At 37.2% G+C, this 23,016-nt stretch overlaps 1 protein-coding gene across 8 annotated transcripts in view; it reads right to left on the bottom strand.

The window, feature by feature from the left end:
* The window catches only part of PAM (peptidylglycine alpha-amidating monooxygenase), a 142,870-nt gene that overhangs the window by 42,074 nt on the left and 77,780 nt on the right, over positions 1–23,016 (bottom strand). For all 8 annotated transcript variants that reach the window (XM_038171367.2, XM_038171371.2, XM_038171372.2 and 5 more), the window contains 8 exons: positions 22,206–22,293; positions 15,764–15,849; positions 14,297–14,380; positions 5,780–5,828; positions 5,239–5,306; positions 3,521–3,601; positions 3,328–3,404; positions 2,924–3,027 (listed from right to left, as the gene is read on the bottom strand). In XM_038171367.2, the coding sequence (XP_038027295.1) occupies positions 2,924–3,027; positions 3,328–3,404; positions 3,521–3,601; positions 5,239–5,306; positions 5,780–5,828; positions 14,297–14,380; positions 15,764–15,849; positions 22,206–22,293 (637 nt within the window). The remainder of the gene's footprint in view (positions 1–2,923; positions 3,028–3,327; positions 3,405–3,520; positions 3,602–5,238; positions 5,307–5,779; positions 5,829–14,296; positions 14,381–15,763; positions 15,850–22,205; positions 22,294–23,016) is intronic.

Genomic DNA, 23,016 nt, shown 5'->3' with positions numbered 1-23,016 from the left:
AAAATGCAAAGAAATTGAGGTAAAAATAAACTAAGCGAGCACTGCATTACAAAAAAGACAATCACTCAGCATTTTGAATGACAGTGCACTTGGACGTTATTATAGACAAAATGTTAAAACAGTAAGTGCACTGCACAACAGCCATTGAGAAAGGCAGCAAGAAAGACTATCAAAGACCTATCATGGACACAGTATTCATCAAGATAATTTGAGTGAAGCATAGAATACAATAATGTGATAAGGTGTCCACTCCTTCAGAAATTCAGAATATAATGAAAGTAACATAAAGTAACTCAAAAAATGTCAAGCAAAAGAAAAAGTGCATTCATATGCAAGGCACTACTTGGCTATTGCAGAAATTACACCACTATTAAAGAACTATAACACTGAAAACATGATTTAATGACAAGCAGAAAGCATATACTAGGAATAGTTAAGCTTTAAATGATTAGCTTTGAAAGGGGGAACAGACAAAGCAAATCCATAAGTTTGTTTTAGCCCAGCTTTCTATGTATATTAAAGATAAATCACATAAGGAGTTTAAGATCTTTTTCAGATAGTTCAAAGAAAAACAAAAATTCAAGCAGAAAATTACAGACCGGGAAAGTGAACATGCAGACTTGATCTGATCCTTTTCAGGTATGTATTACTTCACAGTTTTCATTTCACACTTGCATTTCCTGTTTATTTTCCAGTGTATATTTGAAGCTTAAAGGATGGAACTCAAAAAAAAATTTTTTTTGGGGGGGAGGGAGTGGGTGGATTTGTCATTCCAAACAGAAGTAAGATAACGGCAATATAAGGAAAACACTTTCTAAGATTTAAAGAATGCTCATACATTTTAACTGTTACATATACCCATTATTGTTGGAACACATTCCTTTTTATCCTTCCATTTCATATTTATGGTGATAGTTATTTCCCCATGTTTTTATACATAGTTCCAAAATTTGCATTACTTTTTGTGTATTATTTTAACTTTTGCTTAAAATGTTTGTGTATTTTTTCCTCAAAATTTACAAGTAGAAATTACATAATAAAAGTTCCTATCACTTCTTTCTCATTGTAAGGTTATCAGCACATTGAAAATGAAGATCATAATTCTCCTGGGACTGTTTCTTATTCAACAAACAGAAAGTACTTTGCACAATGTTATAGAAACATGACAGAATTTTAGAACTTCAAAAGGTCTACTGTTGAATGTTACATAAAGGTTTTGGATATTACTGTTATGACCTTTGTAAAAAACACTTCTCAAACAATTCATTTTAGTTCAGCATTTTAACTGCCAATGAAAAAGAGTTAAATTTGTGTTGAACTCTTAAACCTACACTGAGATGCAATCTTAGCATGTGTAGAGTGTGAAACAAGTCATCCCTTGAGGTGCTGGTGCATTTACTTCCACTAAAGAAAGACTTCTTCAAGGTATGTTCATAGCTCTACATATCCAGTAAATTATAGTTTAGAGAACTGGTGCCACTTAAGATAATATTAATATTGCATGTATTTTTAAGGATGAATTTGTCAACTTGACCTTATAGAGCCCTCTCTGTCATCTTTGGCTAAACAGCATCACTAACAGTTCAGATTTTTCTATTTGTTATTAGTCACTTAATTGTTTTTCATAAAAACATGTAATTTTTTATATTGAGAAAAAGGCAACTGGAACATTATTCTGAGCTTTAAGATTTGATTTCATAATGGGTCAGAATTTATCACAGTTTTATAAACTTACAGAAATCTTGTTTCTGAAATAGTGAAAAGAAATTGCAAAGCTTTATTATTTTATTTTAAATGGTCAATAACTTCAATTTATTAAAAATACTGTTTTTATAACTGACGTTATGTTCCTTGCTCTAAGAGCAGTACCACCCAACATCTGAGCAAGGCCTTTGGTAGCATAGCTTCAGCTGAGAGATGTTCTGAACATTTCAGAAAAGTTATTATTCAAAAAAGAAAGGCTATGAACATACTCTAGAGTTAAATCCAGCAAACCAGACAGCAAAACAGATCGCTCCAGTGGAATTTAAGTTTCACAGAATCACAGAATCATCTAGGTTGGAATAGACCTCCAAGATCACCAAGTCCAACCTCTGACCTAACACTAACAAGTCTGCCACTAAACTGTATCACTAAGCTCTACATCTAAACATCTTCTAAAGACCTCCATGGATGGTTATTCAACCACTTCCCTGGGCAGCCCATTCCAATGCCTCACAACCCTTTCAGTAAAGAAGTTCTTCCTAATACCCAACCTAAACTTTAGCCCACTCCCCCTCGTCCTGTCACCAGGCACGTGGGAGAATCCAACCTTGCTACAGCCTGCTTTAAGGTACCAGTAAAATGTAATAAGGTTGCCCCTGAGTCTTCTTTTCCCCAGGCTGAACAAACCCAGCCCCCTCAGCTGCTCCTCGTAGGACTTGTTCTCAAGGCCCCTCACCCTTCATTGCCCTTCTCTGGACTTTCTCAAGCACCTCCATGTCCTTCTTGTAGTGAGGGGCCCAAAACTGAGCACAGTACATGAGGTGCAGCCTCACCAGAGCCGAGTACAGGGGCACAATCACTTCCCTAGCCCTGCTGGCCACACTGCTGCTGATACAAGCCAGGATGCTGTTGGCCTTCTTGGCCACCCGAGCACACTGCTGGCTCATATTCAGCCAACTATCAACCAATACTGGTTGACTATCAACCAGGTCCTTCTCCACCAGGCAGCTTTCTAACCACTCATCTCCCAGCCTGTAGCATTGCTTTGGGTTGTTGTGCCCCATGTGCAGGACCCGGTACTTGGCCATGTTGAATTTCATACAGTTAAGTTTGTTAGAACTATGTTACAAGAAGACAAAAAAAAATTATTTCTGCACATAACCAATACCTTGGATAAAAAAATAGTTACAGACGAATCAGCAAAATAGAGAAGATTTACCCTATATGTGTTTCTGTAGTTCTGCCTTCACCACTGAACACACATCTAGCTGCCAGGATATCATCATAGCTAACATCAACAGGATGTTCTACTGGATAAAACGCCTGAAAGAGAGGATGATTCACTCTAATTAGTAAAAGTGTCTCATTGACGTCAGTTTGCACACAAGAAGGACAGTACTACATGTCTGAAAAGTAATTTCAGAAAGGTTTTTACATCATAATGTAATCACAATAATACTTGTCAGTATTCATGCATAGTGGCACAATAATGTGCACCAGTGGAAACGTTATGATGCAGACCTGTGAGCACATGACTGTTAGATAAACTTCTTAGTTTTAAATACAGACAATTAAAAATTTAAAGCTATAATGACAAATAAATAAAACACAACAACAACCAACCTGCGGTAGCTGTGGACTCTGTCTACCAATTAATGTCCATTGACCATTTCTCACCCTGTATCCACTCACTACTTTTCCTGTAATATACAGATGTGTACAGGGATATCAGATACACTTATAGAAAAACATGTTGCAGGCTCAGTATTTTTCTATTAAATACTTTAAAATTCTAATGTTGCAATACAATTCTTACCTAGTCTGTGTGTATGAACTCTGTAGGCAAAAAGGTGCATTGGAAACCTTTTGTAATGGCAGGCAATGTCTGCATCAACCACTGTTAAAATATGATGGCAATAAACACATATAAACATATTATTTACTAAACAGAGGAAATCTACACTACTGTATTTCATTCAACATGAAACTAGTTTACAAAAAGCACACCTACACTGGACAGACAATTTTAAAAGAGGATGGATAATATTTTTTATTTCTGTAGTATCTATCTCAAGACATCTTAAAATAAAAACAAGTAAAATGTATTACATATACTTACTTTCTGTGATGATCCAAAAGTTGCAGTTTTTACTGTGTACACTACCACTATTTAATGAAGTATAATGCATTTTCTTACAGAGTGCATTCAGGGACATTTAAGACATGCTATGATAAACAAATAGTCTACTCTGGGAGAAATTAAAATAAACATAATTCTAAACCAATATAGTTTATAATGAAAGCCTGATTTTAAGATCATATAGTTATAGACCCACTCTTACAGATTTAGATACAGACATTGTCAAAGAGGTGCACTACAGACAACACCTGCAAGCTAGTAGTTAGGTGCAGGAACAGTAGCTAAGGGGTAGTCTACAGAGAAATTCCTCTGCAGACGCCTCATAGAGAAGTACAAGGGGACCGGCTGATGTTTTCCTGTGTGTATCAAACTTGATGCCCTACTTAAGGACAACAAATTTGAAGGAACATGAAAAGGCAGTAACAGTACTTGTTACTAACAGGTATAGAACTGGTTTTGTTCTCCCTTCTTTTGTTCCTATACAACTGAAAAATTCATTTCTACGCTAATGAAGTATTTCTGTAGAGGGGAAAAAATAGTGGGATGTTTTTAGATTAAACAGCAAAATAGCTAATTTTCAGTTCAAACTAAAAAGAGATTTCAAGTTGCTGAATTCATTGAATAGATGGGAGTCAGTTGAACATTTAACCACATCATCCTATTTGGGCAGCTAAGTTGTAACTGGGAAAAGTGGCATCTTCAGATATCCAATTTGAAACTCAAGTATAGCAAAAGAAAATGCAACTTCTATGTTCAACTTACTTAGAACATTCCAGGCTAGCTTGAAAAAAATGATATTAGGACTATTTAATCTGAGTTTTAGATACATTCTACCAAGCATGATTCTGAATAGGAACTGATCAGAAATTTCATTTTGCAGTGTTTTTTTTTTCAACATTTTGGCCTTTTAACCAACCAGGAATATAGGAATAAAATTTTTAAAGAGCAGCTCCTTTCTGATAGGAATTCATTTATTGAAAATGACCTTTTAAAAAAATCACAAATGTATAGTATGAATGATAAATGTAGATAAAAGAGTCCAAATTTTACGGATTTATGGGAGAGGGGAGAAAATAGATAGGATCTTTTTGGTAAAATATTGCTTAGGAGGACAATAAATCAAGTAAATACTTTTAAGAATCCTAGTAACTTCAATGCTGTACGGATAATTGTAGTTTTGTACAGTATTACTTTCTACAATATTGACTGCCTCTGCAGATATAGATGACTAGGAAATATTGATAGTTGTAAAATTATATCCTATTTTTAATTATTTGTTTATTTTAACAATTAACTCTTCCATCAGCTAGTCTCCAAAAATATTTTCTTCCACAATTGGCAGAAAATAAAAATCATAATGAAATTACACAGCCTTTTGTAGAATTACAACTTACCTTTCTCGCCTGGTGGTATTACAGTGTTCACAGACATCATGAGATACATTCCAGCAATCAAAGGCTGCCTGCAATTCAAAACCCAAGCTGTTCTAACCAATCTTTTTGTAAAACCAGACTGCAAGTGACATGATATATTCAATACCATTAATTTCTAAATTTTGGATTACTTTCAAAACTGGTCTACAGGAAAAGAAGCCATTACACAACACTTACTCTTCCCTCCTTTTATATACTGACCTACAGTTTTTAAAGCATCTACTACAAAGTGTATGAAATAGGACAAAATGATTACATAATTGCTATCCTCTTCCCACATTTCTAAATGTGAACCTCTTAAACTCTGTCCTTATAGCAACCTATCACCAGATCTCATAGCAGGAATAAAACTTTTGCCAGCAGATGACACGTGGCTTCATATTGTAAGTACGTAATATTTTTATTTCAGTTTTTTTTCCAAAGAAATCTAAAGGTTTCAAAGTCTTCTCTATTGATGAAAAAAAAAAAGTTGTAATAGGTATATATTTTTAAATGTACTTACTTTTGATGTGTCAGATGTAAAGTTACACCAGAGCAATCCTTGTGCTTATCTGTACAAATTACAAAACAGTTTAATCATTGGAAATGAACGCATGAAAAAGTACTGCACATAGATAACATTCTTCTGGTGTATAACAAACAGCAGACAAAATAAGTTTTAACCTTACTGTTTTCAGTAAAACATTCATACTGCGTTAATATTACTCAAATTTGCACAAACCTGAACATCACAGGGCTGTATTTAGCAAAGTCTGTACAAAGTTATTGTGAATGAAAAACCAAACTTGTTTTTTGACACTAGAAACTGCAGATCTTTGTGAACTAGCATCTGGGAAATGAAACCATGATGTTTTTACAATAGCAAGAAATACTACTTTGCATCAGAAAAATGTATTTTGACAAAAACTAGAAAAAAGATTTGGGGATAATTTTTATTTTAGCCATTTATATATGCTAGCCAACAATTAACAAAATAGAAAACCTTGTAATAAAATCGGCATATGAATTTGAGATATCTGTACATACAACAACTTTGTTTAATGTTGGATAGCCTATAAAGGCAGTAAAAAACCCTCACAGATATTAGACTTTACTTTCAATACATTCACAAAATAGACAGTCACTATTTCTACGTAATATAAAATTCAGTATATGTATTATGAGAGTGAAAAAGCTGCTGATCCAGTCTCACTGGATTTCCATAATGTCCATTGTCATGTGTCCTGAGAATTCTTACTTTCTCCAGTTTTGTGTCTCTCAACAAACACTTCTTTATCTAACAATATGAACCAGTAAGTGACAGCAGTGATACCTTTAAAAATAGCAATGAAAAGAAAAATCCAGTCTTTCTTTGTATGGTAGCTCTTTCATTTAAACTACTTAATCCTGTAGCTGCATTGAATAAATTAGGAAGGCATGCCTAATTAGAATTTTTGAACCTAGGAGCAACAAAGCAGAAGGAAAACTGCTGGAAATTCAAGTGGCACTGCAGAAAGAAAAGAGGATCAATGCAATGCAGACGGAATTGAGTAACAGTCAGGGGACACAAAATCTGCATGGATGAGCAAGTAGCTCCTGGCAAGACACAAACAGAAGAAGGAAGTATATGGAATGTGGAAAAAGGGACAGGCCACTTGAGGGAAATATAGGAACAATGTCAAAGTATGCAAGGGTGTGATGAGGAAGGCCAAAGTCCATTTGGAATTAAATCTGGCAAGGAATGTCAAGAACAAGAAGAAGAATTTCTTCAAATACATCAGTAGAAAAAGGAAGACGGGAAATGTCAGCCCGCTTCTGAATGGGTGCCCTGGTGAGAAAGGATACGGAGCAGGCAGAGATGCTGAACACGTTTTTAAATTCAGTCTTTACTGCTAAGATAAATGCTCAGGAATCTCAGACCCCGGAGACAAGAGAGGAAGTCCAGAGAAAGCAGGACTTTCTCTTAAGATTGGGTCAGATGGAATGCACTCACAGGTGCTGAGTGAAATGGTTAATGTTATTGCTAGGCCACTCTCCATCACCTTTGAAAGGCTATGAAGCACAGGAGAGGTGCCTGAGGACTGGAAGAAAGCCAATGTCTCGCCAGTCTTCAAAAAGGGCGAGAAGAAGGATACAGGCAAATACAGGCCAGTCAACCTTACCTCCATTCCTGAAAAAGTGATGGAACAGCTCATCCTGGAGATCATCTCCAAGCGTGTGGAGGAAGAGAAGGTGATCTAGAATAGTTAGCATGGATTCACCGGGAGTCAGTCATGGTTAACCGATTTGATAACCTTCTATAATGAGATTGACGGGCTGTGTAGATGGGGGTAGAACAGTGGCTTGAATTCAGCAAGGCTTTTGACACTGTCTCCCAGAACATCCTCATGGACAAGCTCAGGGAAGTGCTGCCTAGATGAGTAGACAGTGAGGTGGATTGATAATTGGCTGTATGGAATAGCTCAGAAGGTTGTGCTTAGTGGTACAGAGTCTAGTTGGAGGCCTGTAGCTAGTGGTGTCCCCCAGGGGTCAGTACTGGGTCCAGTCTTGTTTAACTTACTCATCAACAACCTGGACAATGGAACAGAGTGCACCCTCTACAAGTTTGCTGATGACACAGAGCTGGGAGGAGTGGCTGATACTGCAGAGTGCGTCTCCACTGGTCACAAACCAAGGCGACAGAGCCATCAATACCTTAACAAGCTCGTGGAAATTCATAAACTAGAGAGGTGAGACCCCAAATTATGTGCAGTTTTTGTACAGAGTGAATCCACTGTGATATTTATGCTGCTTGTGTCACATGTGTGTCTAGAGTGTTCCTCCGGTAAATGCCATCCGTAGAATAATCCTGTAATTACTTTTTAATTAGGGGATTGTTTCCTTTGGTTCCTTTTTTTTTTTTTTTTTTTTTTTTTTGTGCTTGTTTGTGTGAACAGTAAACCACAGCAATGAGTTCAGAGACCTGATCTGCATACTGAAGAAGTGGGAATTACTGCAAAGGTTTATTTCCTCTCTTTTAGCATGCTTGTTCAACTCACTTCATGGTAAATCAAGATGAAAAAAAAATAAAGAAAAAAGACAAATCAAAACACCAGCCTAACCCACCAGTCTTTGTAACATCTGGGGTATGGTGCTACAGGCACTGTGGGGCAGATGGCCCATGATGATGCCACTGAGTGAGGGGCTGTGACCCTCCTATAGCCCTCACTGCTTATCTTGGGGCACCAGCAGAGGCCACGTCAGCCTGGCTCATAACTGGCCTCCAGCTGAGCATGTGTGTGAGGCTTGGAGCATTGAGCAAGGGAGTGGTGGAGCTGTGCTGTGGGGCTGCTGGCAACCTCTCACAGTGCCCATCCCTGCAGCCATTCGCGTATTTCCCTGGCCCTGCCTCGTTTGGGGGTGGCTGGTGTGAGGCACAGGACAGCGAAGGTGCAGGGCCAGGGGGTTTTCTGCTGAGGGGCTTGGGCATTGCTGCTGCCCACCCCAGCACAATGAGTGACTCTGGCCTCTCTCCATTGTGCAGTTTGGGGCAAACCTTCAACAGCTGCAGTGCTGAGGCAGGCGAGCAGCTCCTTGACCTCAGCTCTCCCCAGCCCACGAAAGAGCCTGATGGTCATGGATGTGTCATTGGACTGGATCTGCCCAGCCTGTGGGCACAGCCGGGACGATGTCGCCTATGTGACCCCCATCTCCACCAGCTTTGCTATGGCTGTGCACTGCGGTAGGCAAAAAAAAAAATCCAAGTTACCCCCTCTGCAGGAAGACAATTAACAGGATGACGGGGAATGGTCTAAAGTTGTGCCAGGGGAGGTTTAGGTTGGATATGAGGAAGAACATTAATGAAAGAGTTGTTAGGCATTCAAATGTGCTGCCCAGGGTAGTGGTTGAGTTACCAGCCCTAGACGTATTTAGAAGACATTTAGATGCAGAGCTTAGTGATATGGTTTAGTGGAGGACTGGTTAGTGTTAGGGCAGAGGTTGGACTACATGATCTTGGAGGTCTCTTCCACCCTAGATAATTCTGTGATTCTGTAAAATACGTCAGTAGCAAGAGGAAGACTTGGGAGAATGTAGGTCCACTACTGAATGGTGCAGGTGCTCTTCTGATAATGGATGCAGAGAAGAAAGTTACTGAAGCCCTCTTTGCTTCACTCTTTACTGCAGATCTCAGGAATCCCAAACCCCAGAGACAAGACAAACTCTGGAAAAAGGAAGATTTTCCCTTGTTTGAGTAGTACTGGGTTAGAGATCATTTAGGCAAGCCTGATAGCTTGCCAGGCTGGATGGGGCTTTGAGCAACCTGGCCTAGTGGGAGGTGTCCCTGCCCATGGCAGGGGAGTTAGAATTAGATGGTCTATAAGGTCTCTTCCCATCCAAACCATTCTGTGATACCCACAAATCCATGGAACTGGACAGGATGCACGCACAAGTGTGGAGGGAGCTGATGGATGTTACAACTAAGCAACTCTCCATCATCTTTGAAAAGTGATGGAAAACAGGTGAGGTACCTGAGATCTGGAAGTCAATGTCATTTCAATATTCAAAAAGGGCAAGAAGGAGGATGTGGGAAGTGACAAGCCAGTTGGCCTCACCTTCATCCCTGGAACGGTGATGGAACAGCTCATTCCTGGAAGTCATCTCCAAGCATATGGAGGAAAAGAAGGTGATCAGGAGTAGTCAGCATGCATTCACCAAGGAGAAATGATGCTTAACGAATCTGATAGCTTTCTATGCTGGGATGACTGGCTGGGTAGATGAGGAGAGAGCAGTGGATGTTGTCCACCTTGACTTCAGCAAGGCTTTTGACACTGTCTCCCAGAACATCCTCAAACAAGCTTGAAAAGTGTGGGTTAGATGAGCGGACAGTGAGGTGGATTGAGAACCGGCTGGATAGAAGAGCTCAGAGGGTTGTGTTGAGTGGAATGGAATCTACTTGGAGGCCTGGAGCTAGCAGCGTCCCCTCAGGGGTCAGTACTGAGTCCAGTCTCGTTCAACTTATCCATCAATTACTTGGATGAAGGATCAGAGTGCACCCTCAGCAAGTTTGCTGATGATACAAAACTGTGATGGGGCAGCTGACAAACTAAAATGCTGTGCTGCCAGAGAGACCTGGACAGGCTGGAGAGTAGGCTGGAAAAGAACCTCATGAAGTTCAACAAAGGAAACTGCAGGGTCCTGCACATGGGACGGAAAAAACAGGACAGGTTAGATGTTGACCTGTTGGAAAGAAGCTGTGTGGAGGAGGACCTGTGAATCCTGGTGGACAACAAATTAAGCATGAACCATCAATGTTCCATTATGGACAAGAAGGCCAGTGGTATCCTGGGGTTCATTATGGAGTGTTTCCAGCAGGTCAAGAAATGTTATCTTGCCTCTCTACTCAGCCCTGGTGAGGCCACATCTGGAGTATTGTGTCCAGTTCTGGGCTCCTCAGTACAAGAAAGGCATGGAGTTTCTGGAGACAGTCCAGCAGAGTGCTATGATGATGATGATTAGGGGACTGAAGCATATCTGTTAGGAGGAAAGGCTGAGAGGCCTGGGCTTCTTCAGCCTGGAGAAGAGAAAGCTGAGAGTGGATCTTAATGAGGAATACAAATATTTTAAGGAAGGATGTCAAGATGATGGGGCCAGACTTTTTGGTGGAGCCCAGCAGCAGATGTTCTATCTGAAGGTAAGGAAAGACTTCATTACTGTGAGACTGAGAGCGCACTGGAAAAGGTTGAACAGAGAGGCTGTGGAGTCTCCTCCTTGGAGATCTTCAAAGCTTCCCTGGATGTGGTCCTGTGCAACATGCTCTAGGTGACCCTGCACGAGCAGGGGAGTTGAACTAGATGACCTCCAGATGTCCCTACCAACTTCAACCATTCTGGCATTCCATGAATTTCTGACTGTCCTTCCTAAGGTACATGTAATATTGCCTCAGATACAGAGATTTAGGTACCTATATTTCATACAATGGAGTGAGTATTGGTTTGGTAGAGCACTGACAAATGCACAAGTTCACTTGCAATTACACTACAAGTATTTTAACTACTAACACACACACACAAAGCTAGCCAGCCAGTTATTGTCACGGTATTGACCACGTTTTAGCTGTTTTATAAAAACAACCAAATGAACAATGCACTTTATAAAATAGAATTTTTCAGTAAAATACAACACAATCTTGCATACAGCATTTCTGTGCAATTGCATGTACAGAAAAATATTAGACACTAATAAATTAATTTGAACTTTAAGATAAAAATCCTCTTACTTAAAATAGTCTTTAAAACACATTTGAAATACAGTCTTTGAGTGCTTTAAGTTAATTTTTAAAACCGAGAACAAGTTTTTTGTTTTTTTTTTGTTTTTTTTTTTAGAAAAACTTTGCTCTGCTGGGGCTGGCAGAGAGGGAGGTAGAGAAGAAGATGATGAGGCTGAAGTAGACAAGGGACTGGACCAAATAAAAGACTAAGCTACAGCAGATAACAGCAGGTGACAAGAATTAATGTATTGTCAGAACTGGCTTTAAACAATGAAACAGGTTACAAAGATAGCAAATGATGGAATGTGATTAACCTGTTTTAACTGGTTCTGAAAGGTATTGATAACTACTTTGATTCTAGAGAATAGGTTCTATATTCTCACATCTGCTGGGAACTACTAAAGTAATAGTATGACAGGTTAGAAACAACATTAGTCTTTGTTACAAGGGCCGGAAAAAAATCTAGGGATTGGAAGAAAAAATATTTTTTAAATCAGATTTGAAATCACTTATACAGAAGAACGAATCATGAATAGTGTGACAACTGCACTTTATATCACTAAAACCCAAATTTTAAATTTTGATAGCAGAGCATAAAATGCATACCTAAACATGAATATTTAAATATGGATTATAGCTAAGAGAAAAGTAAAGCATAATTAGCTTAATAACTGGTTAATGAAATGAAGAAATATCCTTTTTACAAATAATTGAAAATGAGCGTTGATAAATTTTAACTATATTTTTCTCCCCAAAATGGATAGGAGGTAGAATTGGGTGCTAATACATAAACAATTACTATTTCAAGCCAAATATTTTATATTTGCAATGATTTACAGGTCAGAAAATTAAACTCTGAAAAATGCTTCTGAATTCTTGATACACTACTGGAAGCATAATAAGGTAACTGAGTATATTTCATCATTTGTCATCTATTATGAATTGTAACAACTGTGCAATGAGTATGAAAATTGACTATATTCTTACATTTTGAAAAGCCACATTTATCAACAGACATCTCATTCCACACAAAAATAGTTTCAGATAATTCCTGAAGTTTAAAAGTATCTCTAAAAGTAGTCTGAGGTTCCAATGCAACAGTCAAGGTTTAGGGGACTTCAAATTACTAGGACTTCAATTACTTAAATTATATTTTCTCCACTGGAATTTTCACAGGCAGAATAAATTAGAAGTATATTCTCACAAAAACAGTAAAAGAGATGTAATTACTTTTCACTTAAACACAGTATCAGACTACCAAATAAAATAGCGAAAGCACCAAAACTAAAGCAGAGCACATCCTGTCATACTCCTCATCTGCTGAAACAGTACACGACACTAGTACTGTCTCATAAACTATATCCTTCTTAGCAGCTCACACTTCTTAAACTTCCATCTTTCTGCAGGTTTGTATCCCTGACATCAATCCACAGCCAAAAAAAAAAAAAAAGGACAGATGTGCCATGCTAGCACACCATTTTTTATTTCCAGTTTTAACTTATTTCACTACTTTCTTTGAGCAAGAGGATTTTTTGACTATACAATTTCACAATTATGTTGATTTACTAATAAAAAAAATTCTAACACATCCTGAACTAATGCACAAGTTATTCTTCTAATTTACTTAATTTTTTTTAAATAACAACATAGACATAAATTATACTTAAGAGTGAATATGAACATTGAGAACTCTCACTGTCCACAGGCAATAATGAAGACAAGGTTCTCAACTAACATGTTTTCTTCAGAGGTTTGTAACTCTAATTATTTGTGATTTTAGCAGGCAAAGAATTGCACAGGATGTACATATCCATGAAAATAAATACTTTCAACTTCTGGTCATGCACTTTTGCACATGTAATCCATTTAAAAGGTCTGGCACACTCAGTTCCTTCCTCTTTGTCCTTGCCCAATAGCATTACTGCTGTTAAACCACAATACATCTTTGTATCATGGAGTAAACTGTACCATCAACCTCAGACAAGTAATAAAGACAGTAGGACATTGTTACCGAAAAATCTAGATGAGTATTGCTCACACTTGGCAGCGAAGAGGTGTACCTAAGAAGCTGCATTGCACAGGGAAGCTGCTAGCTAGCGGCTAACAGGGAAAACTTAGAGGGTGGTGAGGCACTGGAACAGGTTGTTCAGAGAAGCTTTAGATGGCCCATGGTCATCATGGTCATTAAAGAACCAGGTCTTTAACGTCCCTTCCAATCCAAGCCATTTCATGAGTCTACAATCCCATGACTTTTGGAATGTGCATTAATGAAAGCCAAATGCCCTCCCACAATAATAAGCATATTGCCATTCTTGAAATTATTTTAATCTTTTTATGAAAAATGCTGTCTCCATGATTTACGACTTTTAGAATTGCTTACACAGATACTTTATTTGACTGGCATACATACTGTATGTCATCTTCCCCACCAGCTATTCAAGTGTGGTTAGTTGTTTTTATGTATGTTTGTTTCAACTTCCTGAAATACAATGCAGAATTATACAGTCAAAGGCATTTCTCCCTAAACTTAAGATTATTCATCTATTTCTTCATTCATTTAATTCACTTGATCTCAATCTTTAAAACAAATCTGTTCACCAGAAATAAAGCAAGTTTATAAAGAAGTTTATAAATTAATATACGACCTTAATTACAAATATGCCAGATGATGTTTATCTTTGTGGATGGTACTAACAGAAAAAATATTTCGTGCAGATTATGTAAATATAAAAACATTTATATTCTGAATTTTTCTAACTGATATAGCAATGAATGAAACTCAAAAATACCTACCTCTAAATGCACTGATATCACCATAATGTACCTGGAGTACAAAAAACTTGCCACCTGTTTCTCCCCCAACTCTGAATCCAACACCTAAGGGAAGGAAAACACATTAAATAAAAGGCAGATTTTGCCATCCCTGTAGGATTTGGTAGAACTTTCATCTCCCAATCTCTTACAGCTTGTAGCCTTCACAGTTAGTAACACTTATTGTGAACATATGAAAATTAAAAGGAAACAAACATTCAAAGTAAAATATTTTGAGTTGAAAATTAACATTGTACGCTAAGAAAAATCTTGTGGAATTTATGAAGCTCTGTTGTTTGCTGAGAGAAATAACAATAGGCACAAAAAATGGAGGAATTTGAAATAAGTTCAGTAATAGCAAAATATCACCATCACCGAAGAGATTTTTCTAAACTGGTCCTACAATTAAAACTCCTGGAAAGAAGCAGTGAAAGCAATTTCTACTTAGAAAAATACTGAATCCCACTAGATTAAAAACTGCCAGTGGCAAAAGTGGTAAAGTGGACTGCAGCCTCTCTGTGCACAAAGTAATATCGTTATGATAAGAAAAACACTCCATACGTGATATTTACGAGCAGCTTAAAGACAAGAAAATTATTACTAGCTGAGGTTTAACAGCAGAGCAAACACCAGGTTTTCACAGAATCCTTGAACTGTCAATTTTTTTAATTGACATTTTAATAACCATATCAATCAATATTTCTGTTGTAAAAATTGATTATTTAAAATAAACTGCTTCATGATACTGCTCCCAATTATGAAATTGAGCAATAAAATATAAGAGAAAAAGAATTTCAAATTCCAGGTATTTTACATGTATATACATACATTTATTTATATATAAGATAATAGATGCTAGATGTTTCTAGGACTACTGGAGGTAATTAGAAAAAAACACTTCTCCCTGTCTTCCTAGTAGCCTACAGAATTTTTATTTTGAATCAGCAAAGTGATTCATTAATTCATCAAACAAAAGTGAAAATAAACATGTTCAGCTACATGAAAACATCAATAAATGAAAAAAAAACCACAAAATTATTCAGTATATTTAACACAAAAAAAAAAATCAATATTTAGATTGAATTTGTTTGTGCTTTCTCAAACACACAAAAACATTGTTATGCAATTTCATAGAGACGGCATAAACTGTGCCATTGACAGGTATATAAATAGTACCTTTCCAATAATATACAGTTCAAGATTAATGCAATATATATTATACTATTAATTCCCCATCGCCTTTTCTCCCCATAATGATAGTGCAATTTTAGCACTATTCCCAATTATATTCCCAACTATATTCCCAATTTATGAAGTTAAAGTATATAAAACTGTGTTTAGCTGATGGAAACTGTATAAAAAGTTCCTAGATGTGCCAGCTGCTTATTTCCACATCCTCTCTTCTCCCCTGCATCTGCACAAGAAAACTTCACATTAAAGGCACGATACCTTTGGGTAGCCTGGTGGGTGGAGCATTTCTTGCCCAAGCATACAAAATGTTTGATTTGTCTTTGCATGTTCCTTCATCACAGTCCCTACAAACATGAAAAAAGGATTATTTTTTTTTTTAGTTCTGAAATCAGAAAACAGCAAGTGAATTACATGGAAGACACTAATTTTAAGATCTATGAAGATGTTTTTGGTTCTATTTTGAGTAAATGCAGTTCTTCTAATGAAGTCTGCTTTCCTGGCTATCATTATTAGATCCTACACCTTCTTCACTTTTTTCCTTCCTCTGCTTTAAGATAATATTAGGCAAACATACTCAAAAACACAAAATTCTTACAGCCTCTTGCCAGTCTAGTAGCCACTATTAAGAAATAAGGAATCTTTTTGTGAGAAAGACCCATCTGGAAATTTCTAGCACTATTAGCTCAAGTGCCACAAAATGGCAACAGATGCCATACTTACACAGAGGGACAGAGTTCATGTATAAAATACACAAAAACGCAAGACACGGAAGTTTTAAGTCAAAACTGATATTTAAAATTCATCTAAAGATTGTTGGCAAAAAAGAAGTATGCTACAGGCGGTTGTATGTGAAGCAAGTAGAAGGTATTCATGCTCCTCCCTTTCACAGAAGGAAAAATATGATTTTCTATATGATTTTCTAAGATTTCCAATAGCATTAGCTATTATGTTTTCTTCTAACTGAAAGCACTGCCATAAATACGAGGCTTCCATCAGCGAAGGGCACAGGATACTTCTTTCCCTTTGCTAATTTTGCTCATAACACATTTCTAGACCTTCACGATTACTAATTTGGAGATCACTTCACTACACCCTCCACCCCCTGGCTCCCCAGTGAAACATATCTAAAGAAGAACTTTATTTCTAGACAAGACAAACAGATTCAAGTGTAAGTGAATCGTTTCATCACTAATGATTCATACAGCTGCAGGTAAAATCTGTGCAGCTTTCAAATGCTAAAAGCTAAAAATACAAAAGACTCCAGGGATCTAACCAGCCACTGGGCTGCACAGGTCAGAAATACATTAATGATATTGGCTAGGAGGATCAATAGCAGAAACCACAAGCACAGTCACAATTCCACTACCACAAAGCGGGCCAGCTAGCCTTCATTTATATCACAGTATTTAAGACCCTAGCAAAAAAAAAAAAATCTATCACATTAACTAGGTAAAACAAAACAAAAGGGTAGGCTGTTCCAAACTTTCCTCCTGATGCACCAGGAAGGGAAAGAATGAAACACTCATGCTGTTCTTTCATTACACTTTAAAAATGGTCAACTTTAATTTAGGCATAATTGCTGATCTTGAAACTTCAAGTTTTCATTTTTGAACCAAAGTCAAAGGAAATTCAAAAAAAAAAAAAGATACAGATTTAAAAGCAGCAAAAAGCACTAGCAGTAACAGTAGCTGGTAAAAGCTAGTAAAAATATGTTTACAAGCACAAATAAAAAGACCTATCACTTGGGAACAGGGCTTCTTGTCCATTTCCTCCTATCTTCTCTATTTTTTCTAAATTCTTATGGACTTTCCAAATGCATTCTCCTGAGCCTTGAGTAAGCTTAGGAGCTGGAGTTTTTAATGTCACTTTGATTGAAATATGAAATGATGAGTCTGAAAGCAAAATATTTAACTGTCAACAAGACTAGTATTTTGCCATCTTTTTAAATACTTACATTGTTTAAAACAGCAAAGATCTTTTTCCATTTCTTTCTCTATTATTTGAGGTTATTGAGTAAGAAAAATTATCACATCTAGTTCTCAAGCTGAATAGTGCAGAACATTCTCCATTCACCACTAGGCAGTGATGGTACTAGGAAACTATGCTTGGACATATAAATCTTTATACTGTTCTCCCTCTCACCTAAGCAGTGAAATACTTATCTTATGGAACCAGTCTTGACATCTGTTGCAACCTTTTGCTGGAACTATTGATGCAGTTCTTCCAGTCAAAAGCTGCCAAAGCCATGCTCTATTGCCAACAGAAGCAGCTAATCTGATAGAGGAATTTTTGGGTGGTGATCTATGGCCTGTTCTTTTACATTCGTTTAGATTAGATGAGCTATATGAAGTTGCCCTGCCTGATCTCAATAAAGACTATGCCTATGAATCATCTGAAATGGGAGCTCATTTCAGTGTTCAGTTTGACACAGCGTGAGGCTTGTCTTGCCAGGAGGGTCTGAAGTTCCAAATAATTCAAGAATTTCTTTAAGTCATCCAAGTGTATTCTTGATTACCCATGAAATTTCAATGAATCAGCTCAACCATGCATCTTCAATATCAGTAGTTTATCAGCTCAGATAAAACCGGTGAGAGCGGCTGAACTGTTTTAAAGCTGATTATGGTCAAGGAGCAGAAGCTGCTACCTGTTGATTTTTTGTTGTTGTTTTTGTTTGTTTTATGTGGTGGGCAACAGCAGAGCACATGAGCCCTGTGAATCTACTTTATTTCTGAGGAAATATTAACAGCCTGTACTATTTCTGTTGAAATACCAAGCCCTAAGGTAGGGAAAAACACCTGTGCATCCCTTCAGCATTTGTTCGGACAAAGACTCTCCCATTTTGCAGTAAAAATGTCACTCTCTGAAGAGCCAGTGCAGGTCCAACACTGTAACGCAGCTTTACAGTCTATACACATACATACTACATTATTTATATGCATACACAGATGTATACCAGCTATTTACACAATATTACCTAAGTGTGCCAAAAAGGTATGAATACAGAACTCTAAAGCCTGTAGAACTGAGTGATCACCTTTCTTTCTAGCCTTGCAGATTACCATGGGCAGAGCGAAATGAAATGGTACAACATTTTGCAACAATAGTAATATGAAATGATGAGAGAGTGAACAAAGATTTTCTAAGAATATAAAACAAATATTAAGCTTCAGAAGCTTCATACAGTAAAAAAGCAGTAAGATTTACTCAAAATCTGGATGTGGAAAAATCAGAAAGATCACAAAAATACAACGCTAATTATGCGATTCATCATTTGACAATCCGTTTTTTAAGTACAGCAGCCAAGAACAAATGCAGTATTAACTGCTATGCAGCACACACTGCCACTGCTGAGTCCCTCTCTGCTGGGCAATCACTCTTCTCCAAGAAAATGATGATATAGTCAGGAAACAAAAAATACCTCAACCCTAGTCTCAAGCCTGATTTGTGTCTGATTCAACTTTAAGACTTTCAAGCTTTTGATCCATCTGATCTTGTACAAGCTCAGGAAGTAAACATTTAAGTTAAATCTTCAGAACATCAGCTAGATGTGAGTTTAGCACAAACAGAACAATTTCCAGACACTTTAAAACAAAACACACTATGAGCAAAGTTTAGATGGTTTTAAGTAACACACTCAAGATGTAAACTGGTTTTCAAAGAACACACAGTCTTATGTTGGTATATTTTTTACATAAATTTCAACTCTTTAAAAAACAAATTCTACTATATAACATAAGCCACAATAAAAAGAATAAAAAAGTCTGTTTGCTGAGAAAATAAATCAACAGAAAGTAATGCTTTCATAGCTTATTTTTTACCTGAACTTTTTTAGCACCTACTTTTCTTACAAGACAAGATTGTAACATTTGTAATCAGTAATAGAAATGTTAGTTGATAAGTAGAAGGTAAATACAACTTTTGATGAATGTTTGTTATATGTTCAAAATATCAAATTATCTCCCCAAATCGTGTAGAACGGCTAAATTATTTTTAAAGAATAAAATATACTATACTACTAAAATCCATCTCTATTTATCTTTTTGATAAGCATTTAAAAGATAATTTGAGATTACAGAGCTCTGTCAGAAATGTTTTAAAACTGTTACACAGATAACAATAACTTGTATGAACTTTGTAGTGTCAACAAACTATCCCACCTGAAAACTTGGAAAAATTGTGGGAAATTTCTGATAGACTAGTAATTTCCCCAGATAGCCTCACCTTTACCTTCTCAGCTGTTTCGCTCCTACATCAGTTTTAGAAGCACTGAGCTTCCCTTGGCTCTCACAGGTTAGGTATTTTGAAAGGTAAGTCAACTACCACATTACTTGACATAGAATACGTTTTAGCTTACTTTTTGCTCAGTTTCCTTCTGTACACCTGATACTATAATTTTCCGTACTCAGAAGAGAAGCAACCCACACAGAAAGATGGATCTCTGATCTTAAACTACCACTAGCATTTCTCCTGTAATACACTGAAAAATGATGAAGATAAGAACGATGAGGAATGCATAGAATTATACTTGCGCAGAAAACTGTGATGTAGGAAAAATGCTATGTGGATCTTTATTTATTTATTTATTTATTTAATAAAAAGTGGATACAACCCCACTTTTAGAGAAATTAAGGCATGAGGTTTGGTTATTGACTGATGATGCTAACAATTTGAAAGTTGACTACAAAAGTCAAAAATAACACTGGTAATGGGGGAAAAAAAGAGGAGGCTTTGTCATATGCCTATTTGATTCAAACTGTCAATTCATATACATGTGGTAACTTCAATTTGACTTTTGGTTCACAAGATCTGTCAAGAATTAGGGTTACAGAATATCGTTTGAAGTCTTTATGACCAATCTCTCCAAAGTACAGAACCTTCGCAATAGAAAATTCTTCAAGAACTAAATCACATTCATCTTGCTAGGAACTTGAAGCACAACTTTACATCTGTTCCAGTCCACAAAACCTTTCCTATGTAAAAAGATTTCTCATGACTCAGGGGAGGAGGCAACATTTTCCTGAAACCAAAAAAAAACTTATTTCAAGAATGCTTTCTAAACTCATAAGAGAGAACCCCTTAGATACAGATTTACTAATTATTTGCAGTAACTTCATCTAGATACTGTAAGGGACATGGCTGTCATAACAAAAAAGTAAATGCTGAGATTTTGACAAAAAGCTACATATATTTTTGTAAATATATGGCATATATATTATATACGGCATATATATTATATATGCCATATATTTATAGTTTAAAATTACATATATTTATAATTTAAATTTATAATTTAAATATATGTAATTTTATATATGCAGGTGTGTGTATAAATATTAATTAACTAGAGAGGCTACAGTTACATTAAAGTCCACTGGCAACTTATACTAAACAAACAAAAAGCTTAAAATTTTTATCCTGACCAGGATAAACGATCAACACAGAAATCTTCTGGAGAAGAAACTATAGTCTGCTTAACAATTGGCATCAATAGGGTCATTTCCTTAGTGACTCCTGATATGCCTCACAGTATTTGTTTCTTTTGAAAAGCAGGTTACTGAAAAACAGGTTACTGATTTAGTCTTCTAAATACAAATTAGCAGCCTAGATTTCTTGGTATCCAGTGGCACCCTGCCACTATAGCTCCTGTCTCCTCTGAGATAGTGAATTAGTCATAAAGAATCAGAAAATCTTTTATCCTCCTTACAAAGGAGTCAGCTAAAAAAAATATAATAAGTGTAGAAAGACTGGTACATCATGAATTTCTTCTTCCTTCCAAGTTTTTCTACTTTTCAAAAAACTGTGACACTGGAAAAGGTTTATGTGGAAGCAAGCAACACAAGAACAATGTGGTGATTTTACACAGCTGGGCAGCTGAGCTGCACTACTACCACTCTCACTCCTCCTCCTCAAGAAAACAAGGGAGAAAATACAATGGGTCAACGTTTGAGATAACGACAGGGAGATCACAATTATTGTCATGGGCAAAAGAGACTTAGCATAGGGAGATTAATATAATTTATTGCTTATCACTCATATACTAGCACAGTGAAAAACTAAAAGCACACTAAAAACTGCTCCAGCACGGGTCCCCCGCGGGTGGGGGCAGCTCCCCCCAGAGCCCCTGCTCCTGCGTGGGCTCCTCTCCACGGGCTGCAGCTCCGGCCCGGGGCCTGCTCCTGCGGGGGCTCTCCATGGGCCGCAGCCTCCTCCAGGCCACATCCACCTGCTCCAGCGGGGGCTCCTCCACCCATGGGGGGGCTGCAGCGTGGAGATCTGCTCCATGGGGGACCCATGGGCTGCAGGGGGACAGCCTGCTCCACCAGGGGCCTCTCCCTGCACAGCCCGCAGGGGAACTGCTGCTGCCTGCCTGCAGCACCTCCTGCTGCACTCACCTGGGGACTGCCGGGCTGCTTCTCACTCCCCCTGCTGCTGTTGTGCAGCTTTTCCCCCCTCCCCCCCTCCTTTTTTTTTTTTTTAATCTGCTCTCATAGAGGCGCAAGCAACACCATTTATTGGTTTGACTCTGGGCAGCAGCACGTCTCTTTGCAGCTGACTGAAACTGCCTCTTATCTATTATGTGGCAGCTGCTACATTCTTCTCACAAAGGCCACCCCTGCAGCCCCCTGCTATAAAAACCTTTCCTCAAAAACCCACTACAAACAATTAGATACAATAACAAAAGCAAGTCTGCATCTCTTACCAGTAATTTTCAGTAGAAGAGGGTTCATTACATCCAAAGAGTAACATGTGATGGACAGTGTCCATGCTGGCATGAGGTTTAAAGTCAACTGAAAAACAAAATAAAAAATATTCTTACTCTCACGATGATTTATATAAGGAAGAGCATTTCATGCTATTATTTCCCTGTAATACTGAAAAAATTGGAAATATCCCAAACCACAATTTTTGTTGTAACCAGTCTAGTACAAATCTTAGCTTCAAAAACCTGCATTTCTGCATTCGTGATTTAACAGAACTGTTTTTTTTTGTTTTTTTTTTTTTTTTTTTGACTTCTTCAAAGATACAAACATTAAATTACAGTTAAGAGCAAGTAGTACCTTGTGCATTGGCTGGAGCGATATCTTCGTGACGTATTTCATTTTGTTTACGCTTTTACTGCACCTTTCTTGGGACAATAGCTCTAAGAATAGAATTATAATTTATTCCCACTAATGTGACAACCCTTTTGGAAAGGAAAACAATGTCCGCTTAAAGTCAACACACTCATTGCCCAAATATTTCTCATTATTAGAAACTTAGATGAAGGTGAATGTATGTCAGCACTCAAATGTCTCTGTTCTTTACCCAATGCCACAAAACCACTATTTTTGTTTCTCAAATATTTGTGATTCTGTTCAGTACTGAAAAAAGTTTACTAGATCACACTGTAGTAATATTGATCATAAATGTACAATACACAGCATTTCTAAAAATAAAACAAGATACATTGTGCAACTTCCTCTGTTATTTCTGTGCCAGATGCAGGGAATGTGAAGGAATTTTTCTTCAGG

The sequence above is a fragment of the Anas platyrhynchos genome, chromosome Z (assembly GCF_047663525.1).
Source record: "Anas platyrhynchos isolate ZD024472 breed Pekin duck chromosome Z, IASCAAS_PekinDuck_T2T, whole genome shotgun sequence".
Classification (NCBI taxonomy): domain Eukaryota; kingdom Metazoa; phylum Chordata; class Aves; order Anseriformes; family Anatidae; genus Anas; species Anas platyrhynchos.
Note: the sequence above shows the minus strand (reverse complement) of the source record. Positions and strands in the feature narration are given on the sequence as shown.